The 12,265-nt window shown below is 42.1% G+C and overlaps 1 protein-coding gene across 2 annotated transcripts in view; it reads right to left on the reverse strand.

Annotated features, from left to right (window-relative positions):
• The window catches only part of TMEM171 (transmembrane protein 171), an 89,626-nt gene that overhangs the window by 20,291 nt on the left and 57,070 nt on the right, over positions 1 to 12,265 (reverse strand). For both annotated transcript variants that reach the window (XM_069224061.1, XM_069224069.1), the window contains exon 4: positions 4,392 to 4,527. In XM_069224061.1, coding sequence (XP_069080162.1) covers positions 4,392 to 4,527 — 136 coding nt within the window. The remainder of the gene's footprint in view (positions 1 to 4,391; positions 4,528 to 12,265) is intronic.

Consider the following 12,265-nt stretch of genomic DNA (forward strand, 5'->3'; position numbering starts at 1 on the left):
ACTTCCCACTGGGAGCCTGCATCTGTTATTTGCCTCCCATATTACTATTGCTTTACTATTGCTTTGCCTGTAACACCTCCTTAGAACTAAGTATATTCCCTGGCATAATCAATTTATGTGGTGTTATATACTTGGTATAATAAAGCACTTTATCAAAAAGCTAACACAATGGATGGGGCAGATGTTAAGTTGTGTGTGATTTTGGAGTTCTGAGTCTCTACCTCCACAATACCTCCCTGGAAAGTGCTGGAATGATTTCCTAGCTACTCTGACTGTCAAGTGCTAAAACTGTGTTTTTTGGTGCTCAGTTCTGAGAAACAGATTAGGTGGGGGAACATGGACACCGGTGGTAAAAGGCCTCAACCACCTAGATTGTGGCCTTGTACCGTGTGTACCGCAGGACTCCCAAAACTGGCATGGCCTTAACCACCTGGGTTCTGACCCAGTGACCTGCATATTCCCCAAAGACCCCCAAAGCTGTTGGGGCATGATGCAACAAGACCACCAACATAAAATCTTTACTTTTGTTGTCTGGCAAAATCAATAATATAAGTTTCTATGTATCAGTGAGACTATATTAACTACACAAAATCACCTGTACGGCCATCTAACTCCTAAATTTAAATGTCAGATTTTTCTAAATATGTCCCAAGATCATCCAAAATAATTCTACTGAGGGCCTGGCAGACTGTGTGTATGCTGTCACCCGATGTGGCTTGACAAAAGATCTAGGTAGTACACAGAAGAGTGTATGCAAACCCAACCCTCATTTGAGCCAAATGTTTCAAACTTAAATGGTTTAAAATTCTACATTTTCACTAGCAACAGATATATATATATATTTTTTTTAAACAGTAGTAGCCTCTCTACCAACCTTCACGCTACCTCCTTACCCACCTCTTCTCTTCCTTTCAAGCTTGTTACAAACCCTTGCTGATGATAAACGCGATGAATGCCCCCTTGCACCTCTTACACCTTGAACCTACCCTATTTGCTTCCCAATCCCACTACTCCCTTAGACCAACTCTCTTCTAGGCTGACTTTATCGATTTTTTTTTTTAGTTGACCATTCTTTTGCATTGTTCAAATTATTATTATATTCTCCTTTTATTCATCTGTAAGGTGAATCATTTACTTGCATTTCATTGTCATTCGAACCAACTTGAAATACTCACAGGTATAATTAGGAAACACAACATGTAAATGTTCACTGAGTAGGAGCGAGGGAGGTCATGGGCTCGATTACAGTTAAATGTATACAGTCCACTTCAAGTTTGCTACACAGCAGATTCCAAAACCTTCTCTTAAAGTGATAAACAAAGACCAGAATCTCATTCAATAGTTCAGGCCCTCTCAGAAGACTAGGTCTCATGGTATTCATTTGAAGACCTGATGTTTTATTTCTAAAGAATACACTTCTAAACTTGTCATACCTGGCAATGCATCCGAAATAGAACCCTTCTCTTTTAAAAAAATCTAAAAAGGGGTACAATTCTGAAAACAGCCTTCATGATGTATATGGAAATTAGTGAGGAATATTATATTCTAGCATACACTTGCCAGGGGTGAAGTTTAATTTATCAGATGAACTCACTAAGGGCCTCATAACACTTATGTGGACGGTGAGACTGCCACATTCGCGTGCAAGGTCAGACTGCCACTCTCCAGGCGGTTCATCACCCAATTATGACCCTGAAGGCAGACCTGCCAGGAGACCGCCGCCCCCACCAGGAACAGTGTTCCCAAAAGGCTAACGGCAGTCTTGGTTGTAGTCTGCCAAGGCAGCGCTGAGCTCAGCCTGGCTGATTACAACCTTGTTCTCAGCCAGCCTTTTCATGAGTTTTCCCACCATGAAAAGGCTGGCAGAGAACAAGGGCAGCCCCCCCGCCCAGCACCCTTGGAATGCGCACTGTCTTGTAGACAGTGCGCATTCCACGGGTACTGGTTGGCCTCCTCTGTGCTATGAGATAGCACTCGGCTTCGTTAAAGGCACCAAGTGCTATCTCGTAGCACTGTCCCTGCCAGTCTGACTGGCGGAACATTGTAATAGGGTGGATGGAGGATGCCACCACAGTTTGGTGGTCCTGCTTTGTGACTGCCAAACTCACAATGAGGTCATCAGTCCTAAATGTTCCAGCACACTCTTGCTCGGACACCAAAATGCTACAGAGAATCTCAGAAATCAGTGATTCAAAATCCACATTTATCGACTGTGCCTTAGAGTATAGTCCTAATGGAAGCCCATACCGGTTAAAATTTCTGAATAGCGACATGTCTTCATTAGAAAATACACTAGGGCATAATTTTTAACACCTAACCCTAAAATGCTTTGTTTTGAAAGCTTCACCAAAAAGGGCATCTTCTTAAATGGAACGAGCACTGTAACAACAACACATACCAAGAGCACACAAAACCTAGAGTACCGGGTGCAATGCGATGAAATGCTACGCTACCTTACTGTGACAGGTAGTTTTCCAAACAGCCACTGAACCCACTGAGCTATCAGTGTGGGACAGAAGTTGGGGAAAATACATTTATTAGCAAAATGAAAAATATTGACGGATATGGGTTTAAACATGCAATGTCCTATTGGGATAATAACATGTTTCTTCACAGTTAATATTCTAAAAAGCGTTTTTGGTAAAATTGGCAGGTTATTTATAAAATTATTTTCAACTTTTTTGACAATAGTCCCATGTGATAGATTTCAGCGATCAAAAGTGATTAACAGTATATACAGGTGATTATTAATGTTGAAGGGCTATTAACTACATTGTAGGGCATAGAAATGTGTGCACGGACGGCCTCCAAAAGATGACATTTTCTACTTATTATGTAGATAAAAAAATATTAACAGGTGGCGATGTGGCCTAAGGCCAAAGGTGCTGGCTTTGGAACTGGGAAAGCAGAGGCTTGATGTACAAAACCATTTTGCAGCCCCATAGCCTGCAATTCTCAAAACTAATAGGGTTTGTGACTGCAAGTACGAAACTTCGGGTTCAGAAACACGTTATAGAGTCGCAAAATGAGTTTATAAACTCATAATAAAATCGCTATTTGGAAGAACTGTGTTTCCAGATAGTGATTTGTTAAGGTACAGATCAATTTTCTGCAACAGAAATCCAGCTGCAAAAAAATGAATTTGTACAGACACCCCAAAGGAGGTGTTAACCCATTTGGCAATGGGAAAGGGTCCACTTGCTACCCCATCCTCTTTGGTCATGTTAAAAAAATGTTTGTTGGGGGATAAGTCAGTGGTGCAAAGGACCATTGCTATCTCTCAAAGAAACAGAAAAGACATTTAATGCAGCCTTGTTTTGTTCAAGGAAGGACTGCATTTTAAAAACAAACTGACCCCAGCAAGCCACCAATTCCTCATCCCTGTGATGGCATCCAATCATAGAGAGTCACAATTTACGACTTACCTCACGATTGTGTGGGTTGGATTGCAACCTACTACAAATCAGAATTTTGTGAAGGGACCCGTTAGTAAATAGGTTGGTTTGCAAAATTCCCTACCATTTACAAAAAGTTGGTGTGCAATTTGGGACTACTTTTGCCAATGGACATTTTGTATCTCATGCCCCACATTATAGTCTACCCTGCGATTCTGGGCAAATCACTTAGGGGGTCATTACGACCCTGGCGGTCGGAGACCACCAGGGGTAATGTAGCGTCCGTACCGCCAACAGGCTGGCGGTACGGAGACCGTTTTAGCCCCGGCAGTGATAATCCGCCAGGGCAGCGCTGCATGCAGCGCTGCCCTGGGGATTATGACACCCCTACCGCCAGCCTGTTTCTGGCGGTTTGCACCGCCAAGAAGAGGCTGGCGGTAAGGGGTGTCCTGGGGCCCCTGCACTGCCCATGCCACTGGCATGGGCAGTGCAGGGGCCCCCTAACAGGGCCCCGGCCAGCTTTTCACTGTCTGCATAGCAGACAGTGAAAAGCGCGACGGGTGCTACTGCACCCGTCGCACGGCCGGGTCCATTAGGAGCCGGCTCCTATGTTGCGGCCTCATCCCCGCTGGGCCGGCGGGCGCAAATAAGGTTTGCGCCCACCGGCCCAGCGGGGATGTCGTAATGGGGTCCGCGGGAGTACGGCCGCATTGGCGGCCGCACGGCGGTTACCGCTTGGCGGGCAGCGGTAGCCGCCCGCCAAGGTCGTAATGACCCCCTATATCTCCTTGTGCTTTAAAAACATGAATTTAACCTTGTGTAATGTAAACTGATGCTCATGTAAAGCACTCTGATGCCCTTGGGCCAAGTTTGTTCTACATAAAACTGCAAAAAATATTAATATTTAAAAAATTAAAAACGTGTATGTAAGAACCGTAAAAGTCCTGCAAAAAGTTTCAAACTGTTTATACTTTAACCAGCCACACTTTGTCTTACCTGCCATTAAATATACTGCTGTACGATGGAGGGTTTTCACCATTTTGCAAGCGGATGTTCAGACTGTTGCTCCATGGGGAGTGTGGTTCAGCAAAATAAGGTGGAGGAGGTGGTGGAAATGCCAAGACAGCATCACCTAGGGAAACATTAAAATCATCAGTGGGCAATATTTACTGTGTGTGACATATGCATTAGGTGCTTAAACCTCATGTTGTTTCACCTATAGCAAAGCAGTTGTTCCAAAATATAGAATGAGCCTCCAGGCATCTCAACTGGGCTACTTAGTCTGGTTAATTACGGAAAATACTGCACTTGTTTTTTTACATTTTAACCAAGTAATTTTCACTTACTTTAATGGGATGTACAGTGCTATTCATCATGCAGCAAGAATATTGTGATATGTATACACAATATACATAGAGACATGTCCCTGCTGGATACGTTCCCAATGTTATCTCACCAGCGGTGTAACAAAGGCCCCGTAGCCTCTGCAGTGCCCCCAAACCGCAGGGGGGCAGGGGGACACTGAGGCCAGTACCCTTGCCTGAGAGCTTGTGAATGAGTCCAAAGGATGGCCGCTTCATGTACTTTGAAGACAAGTTTTGTTATACCACTACATCTCACATTTCAAAAACTTGGATTACCAAATGCAAAATATTACCCCTGAGACTACTATTGTAACGAAAGGATGAATAGGAGCATTGTAATTGACTGAATCCAGACAATCACGGAAAGGATTTCAAGGGAAAGATCCCTTGCCTTCCCATTGGAGACATGGTGCATGTGAAACCTTAAAAAACACACTCAATGTTAAGGTCACTCACTGCACTCTTGCAAGGAACTCAACTTGTCTAACAGTCTTAATTGACAAAATCTATGGAAACCCTTCATGGGGTTTTTAAAAACATAACTTTGGATTGATTAATTCAATTAAATAATTATATACTGTCATTTGTCCAAGAAACTAGAGATGTATAATAATTCTCGTGCCAATCACCATTAATATATAAGTATTTGTGAAAATGATCATGCTTTATTTTTTGTGTGTGCATCACAACTCTTCATGTTACGCATCTTCCACATGTTATGTAAAATCTTCAACTGGCTATCACTGGACACAAGACATACCATCACGCAGGCATTAATTACAACCACATTGGACTACAGCAACTCACTACACATTGACATCCACACTGGCATCCAAACCCACACCACACCATTCCTAACAGAGATTCACTGGCTCCCCATCCAGAATCACTTGCAGTTCAAACTTTTCACACAAGCATTCAAGTGAATACACAACACGGGACCCGCATACCTCATTCACCGGCTTCACTTCCACCATCCCACAAGACAACTTCAGTCAGCATCAATCCCACTCCCACATACCCCTCATCACCAGAAGCAGAATGTGAGGTCAGTCATTCTCCTACCAAGCTGCTAAGTCCTGTAGCAACCTCCTCCAACACACCAAGGGCATCCTCATCATTTCTTGAATTCTGCTAGAAGCTGAAGACCTGGATATTCAAAAAGTCTTCTGGGACTATCATGATTGCCTATATTCAGGTCCAGTCTCACACACCTACACTCACCTACTCAGCTCCTGGATACCCTCACAGGTGACCAGCAGCGCTCTACAAATCCATCTTACATTACATTGCACAAATTCACACAGACAAGCGAGGCAGAATCTCTGTGGAGGCTAATCCAACAGAAGGGAGCAAAATAATTGAGCGAATTAGCAAACTTGCAAAATTCACCCAGGTTCCGTTTCCTGTGGAGAAGAATCATGGCTGTTCCAGAGACAAAAAAAGAAAGTGGAAAAGATAGTTTTAGGTGGACTGTGAGGAGCCAAGTAAATTTATAACCATAATGATATTTGCATTACAGTAAATACCTAACTCAAAACCCTGACAGTGCTCTTGAAAGCAACTTCCTCAATATTGAAGCCTGTGTCCAACACCTGCTGGCACTGTAGGAGGTAAGTACCAAGCACAGGCTACACTTCTGGATATTTTGCTTTGCTATACTGCCGAAGGTTTAGCAGGCAGTAATTAACTTAATGCATTCACCATTACGGTAGTTATATTAACTGGCCTCTGACATATTTCTGGTTTCGTGCATTTCTCACTGTATGTATCAAGGAATTTTTGTTATGCAGGGATTTCTCCCTTTTCTTTGCTTTAAAAAAAAAAAAAAGGAAGCAGGCGTTTGATGCGTAACCAGTGGAAGTGGGCAGAATTGCAACAACTCTAACATCAGCTTAGCATAGATAAAAAAAAATATAAAATGTTGCTCACTTCAAGCCAGTGAATGTTACAGTCTGTGTGGACCGCAACTCTGAGTATGATAATGCATCATGAGGGTGGGTAAAGCTGGGTCTGTGGATTGACGGATGTAGATGATCTGTTCCTGCTTGCGGGCCTATGCCTCTCTGGGATTTTATTATATGTGGGCCCTTAGATACAAGAGTGAGTGTTAGGTGTGCGTAATACATGATTTCTGTTGGAATAGACGTGTGGAGGATCTTAGAGTGTATGGGAGTTCTTTTGACAGACAGATCACTCTCAACAGACTAAAAGGCTCATATAACCATTTTTCTTTTTAAATATGTTGGAGTACATTGAAGGGATGTGTGCGTTGACACGCCAACATTTCCATATGTGATAGAGCGTTCCGTACTAATAAATTACCTGTATTTGGACGCTCTTGGGTCGATGAATCTTTTGACCAAGTGGGGCTCTCTTCACCCGAGATCAATCAATTCAATCAAACCAATAATCAATAACGAACATAAGCAATGCCCTGATCAACATAACACTTCACAATTAATCCAGAAAACATTTCGGTGAACCATGACCTTTCGGTCATGAATAACCACACCAGTTTATTCAAAGTTAATGAATTTATTTCCCTATATTAACAAAGCTAGCACGATATAAATGTGTCTCAACACCAAATGATATATGTAAATGAACATTAATAGCTGTCCATAACGGCAAAAAAGATGCAATCTATGCAGCATTTGAATAACAATGCATTCGATAATAGCAAAGCAAACCACTAAAACTATAATCTGTAATGAGCTAATTGCATACATTAGTCAGCATAACAAGGTCTCAAATTGCATCGTGCAGCAAATGAATCCTCATCTAACCTCAAATTAGCATCTGCATGTGGGACTTCATGCAAAAACAATTTAGCAACATTGATTTGGAAAACTCCTAACTAGGGCTCTTATCAAAAATCAGCAGTTGGTTACCTAAAAGAAACACAATGCAATTGTACATTTTCCTTTCATATTTACCAAATTCAATCAGCATTCAAGGAAGTCTTCGTCTCACAGGTACCGGTTTCCGATCAGCATGGGACAGGGGCAAAGGGGCAGGGTGGACGGGGCAATTGCCTCACAGCGGCAAGATAAAAGACAAAATTACTACTTCATGCAAAGGGACGAATCAAAGTTAAAGTCTCTAGGGCGAGAATTACTTAAAGTCTCTTTCTCTCGATTAGAGAAAGCATCAAAGTCTCATTCAAAATGGCGTCGAACATCAATTGGCATCGTAGAAGATGGCAAAATGACGAAGTCGGCAAGATGGACCATAATGTCAGCAATGTCCTGCAAAAGGCGGGTAATGGCTGGTAAAGGCTAAAAATGGCTGCTTTCCTCTTGTGCACCAGGTTTAAATAGACAACAGTTCAAATCCAGTAGGGTCTTCCATTGGTGAGTTCATAGGTTGGCTTCAAATTGTCCAATCAAAAACTACAGTTCACAAGCTTCTACCTAGGCATACATTATCCTTGGAGTCGGGAACGTAAGTTGCAACATATTTTACCAATTAACTCACTTTCAGAGCGTCCATTGTCTGCACCTGCAGATTGACCTTGGAGCAAAGAAGAAGATGCCAGGCTGGCACGAAACCTTAAAGATAAGCATGTGAACCGATCTCACTGGAAAAGTACAGCTTCAAGCAAGAATACACATTTTATTAGCACGTTAGAAAAACACGAGCATCTAAACCGTGAGACAAGGCAACTAGGCCAAAGCCTCCACTAAAGTTATGCTAAGTTAAAACATTTCAAACAAGCAAATCATAGCACACGTTTACGGTTATGTCAGATTAGTACAATTCTAATACATCACGTTATATAAAGCACGCTTATAAATGTTGGCGAACTACTCTGAGGGCACATTTGTCCCCGTACAATCTTTATTAGTTCGGTTAAAGTCACACTTGATTATTGCAGTACTACGTTTATGCGCTAATAAATGTAAAACCTTAATTTCTGCGTCATCAATCCCTCCTCTGATGACTACTTGTCATCACACAAAACCATTCCCACAAATTTTATTCCATTAAAATTCTGTCAGTTCTCTCTGCCTTTTAGTTCCCCTTGTTCTTGCTTTGTATTCTTCTGCCATTCTTTTCATCATTTTCTCTTCCTTCCTTCTCTTAATTCTTGCCATGATCGTTAGTATTCCCCTCTTTATTCCCCAAATCCCAAAGATGCAAATTAGTACTATTAGTATTCCCTGTATTATTTTTAGTAATATTCCATTCCAAATGCCACCAAGCCAATTTCCCACTGAAGCAATTCCCTTTCCAACCTTCTCCCAAACTCCTGGTTCTTTCAATTCCTTCAAGTCTGCACTCTCTTTTGTTAGATTTGCAAGCATTGTTTTAATTTTTACACTGTTGTCTGGTATATACGTGCAACAGTGACGCGCACCAAGCATTTTGCAAACGCCGCCAACCTTTGCTAAAAGAATGTCTAGGGCAAGCCTGTTTTGAAGAGTCATAGCTCTTTCTGCTGCAAGTTCAGCATCCATCAGGATTATAGCACCTGAAAACTTTGTCAACATGTTATCCACTATAGTAGACAACTTTCTTATTTTGATGGAATTCAACACAACTCCCAATGAAGGAATCATGGCTCCAAATATATCTCCTACCACAGCAGCTGCGGTCTCTCTTTTCTGGATACGATGAGATCCAGACGTCTTTGGAATCACCGATAGGTCATCCAGTTGATAAACCTTTGGGAACACTATACCCAAATAACATCTCCCCCACCATCCCTTTGGGAGACGATAATAGGCATTATGCCCACAAATGTAATATACACCCGGTATGACAGGGTCAAGTCCGTTCAGCATGGATGTCCATTTGGCCTTAAAGATGAACGTATGTTTACATTCACTCGCTCCCACGAAAATGTTATCATAATAAGATTCACCACGATATATACAAAATTTCCCTACATGCCAAGCATCTAAAGCTATTCTCCCTTGTGTTTTTATTGCGGCAAAAGCATAATGATCTACTGAAGTCCTCTTACTTAGCTATTTTTCTAATTTCGCATTAATTTGTGCCCTTCTATCATCTGTGCGATCTAAAAAGCTTATTTCTACTGCAGTGAGCGAGCAGGTAAGGTTTTCCCTATGAGCGTGAGCTGTTTCAAAAGGTTGCATTGGCTCGAAAAATTCCCTCATTATTTTAGCATCCCAATCTTTAGCAATCTGGCTTAGCTGCGTTATTATAGGAACATATGCAAAGGTAACATCATAATTTGAGTAAAAATACTGTATGTTAGTTTGACCATAAAATCTAGAAGTTACTAAACTACATGTAATCCCATATGTAAGAGGCATGTGGTGATAAGTCACCCCTTCCTTTACCGATGTCGGTATCTGTGTACACACATAATCTTTCGCATCCATAGTCTCAACATATTCTGTTAGTAGGCGATAGAAAACATTATACGAAAGTTCCTTTTTATCATGCAAGTGTCTCTCATCTAATTCTAGTCTTTTCAATGCGGTTAGTTCAGTGACAGTAACAGGAGCAGAATTAGAAGCATCAATTTTCTCATTCTCACCCTTACCACGCGTTGCAAGCACTATTGCCATTATTATTAGTACACATGCAGTAATCAAGCCTATACACGCATATTTACAATATTTCACTCTACTGTTTTGTGTCATGATCTGTATAGAATCAGAGAGCTAGAAGCACCTATAAAAAAAACGATTTAGCAATTAGTTACAAAGCTGAACGAGCGCAATGTTCACACAGTTTTCTTCAGGAGCCCAGTCACTTATCTGTTAGCAGCATTTCTCTCAATTCGGCATTAACTCAGTCTTTTTTTTTTCCAGTTAGCAACGTTGTCTCAAATCGGGTTTAAGAGTCAATCAGGTTATCAAAGTCTTATCAAGTTAGCAAATGTCTCATCTGGTTTAGCAATGTCTCAGCTGGTTGTATCACGTTAGATTATAGCAAGCAATGTCATTTATCAGCTTTTTTTTTTTTTTTTTTTTCTTCAGTCAATAGTGTCCATAAAACTTTTCTTTTCTATTGGTATCTCTTCTTCTTCGTTCTCGAGGCTAAGAGATACAAATTCGTCAGTCCAATCGTCATTGACTACATATGCCCATTCTGGACCGGAATATCTCCTGTTTGGTATCCTTTTCCTTTTCAATTTTGCATCTCTCTTTGATTCTGCCTCACTGGTACTTTCCTCTTTGGCCAAGTCTTTTTCTTCACTTGATGTTGGTATCACGACAGACACTTCCTTTCTTTTCTCTTTCACTCTTGGCCCTTCACCGTCATTCAACGTTTCTCTAGTCCTTACTTTTACTGGTGATATACTCGGTTTTCTCTTTGCACTGTGTCCACTTGATGGACCTGCGATCTCCTCTGAAGAAGTTTGAACAGTTTCGTTCTGTTCTGCCTTGTCCCCTCCTTCTGGGGAGTCGATCACGTTTTTCTTTTCTTTTTCTGTACCGTCTGCTTCTGGGAAAGCCCTCCTCTGATCAGGCTCTCCTGCTTCTTCACCTCTTTCGAGCCCTTTGTCACCGTTACTTTCTTCAGGCTCTTTGTCACTTTCAGCTGCTTCAGGCTCTTTGTTACCTTCAGCTGCTTCGTCGCTGTCTGAGGTTTCTCCTTGGTCTTTCCCAAGTGAATCGGTTGTTTCGTCCTCAGAGAATATTTCTCTCTCTTCTATTTCTGCCTGTTCGCTTCTAGTTCTGTTTTGCTCTGTCTCAGCGCTTGGCACTTTGTTATCAGGTACTGGCAGTCTCAGCGCTTCAACTTCCTCATCTGTGGGACACAACACTTTCTTTGTATGACTGGCGTGAATCCAGTTGGGAACTCCCGCACACTTCACAGTGGTAGTGGTCGTCAGGATCACTTGGAAAGGGCCTTTCCAACGGGGTTCCAGACACGACTTCCTCACGTGCTTCTTTATCACGACCCAGTCACCTGCTTTCAGTGTGTGTCCTGGACCTTGGATCGGTGACAAGGTGGTTGCTTCCACCTGGTGAGAGAAAGAGCGAACCACGTCAGCCAGACCTTTGCAGTAGTCTAACACCATATCATCTGTAATATTCAAAAGCGCGTTTGCGGGAACTGCAGGAAGTCTCATGGCCCTGCCCATGAGAATTTCGTGCGGGGACAATCCAGTCTTTCTGTCAGGGGTGTTTCTCATTGACATTAACACCAAAGGCAATGCGTCAGGCCATTTCAAATTTGTCGATGCACATATTTTCGCCATTCTTGATTTCAGTGTACCATTTATCTGTTCCACCAGTCCTGAGGCCTCTGGGCGATCGCTACAATGCAGTTTTTGCTCAATGTTCAGCGCTGCGCAAAGTAACTTTATCACCTCGTTATTGAAGTGACTTCCTCTATCTGATTCTAAAGAGATCGGGAATCCGAAACGTGGTATCAACTCCCTCAACAATAGTTTTGCAACTGTAAGGCTGTCATTTCTACGTGTGGGGTATGCTTCAATCCAGTGACTAAAAATGCACACAATCACCAACACATACTTCAGACCTCCATGCACAGGCATCTCAATAACGTCCATCTGCA

This window comes from Pleurodeles waltl, chromosome 1_1 (genome assembly GCF_031143425.1).
Source record: "Pleurodeles waltl isolate 20211129_DDA chromosome 1_1, aPleWal1.hap1.20221129, whole genome shotgun sequence".
In the NCBI taxonomy this organism is placed as follows: domain Eukaryota; kingdom Metazoa; phylum Chordata; class Amphibia; order Caudata; family Salamandridae; genus Pleurodeles; species Pleurodeles waltl.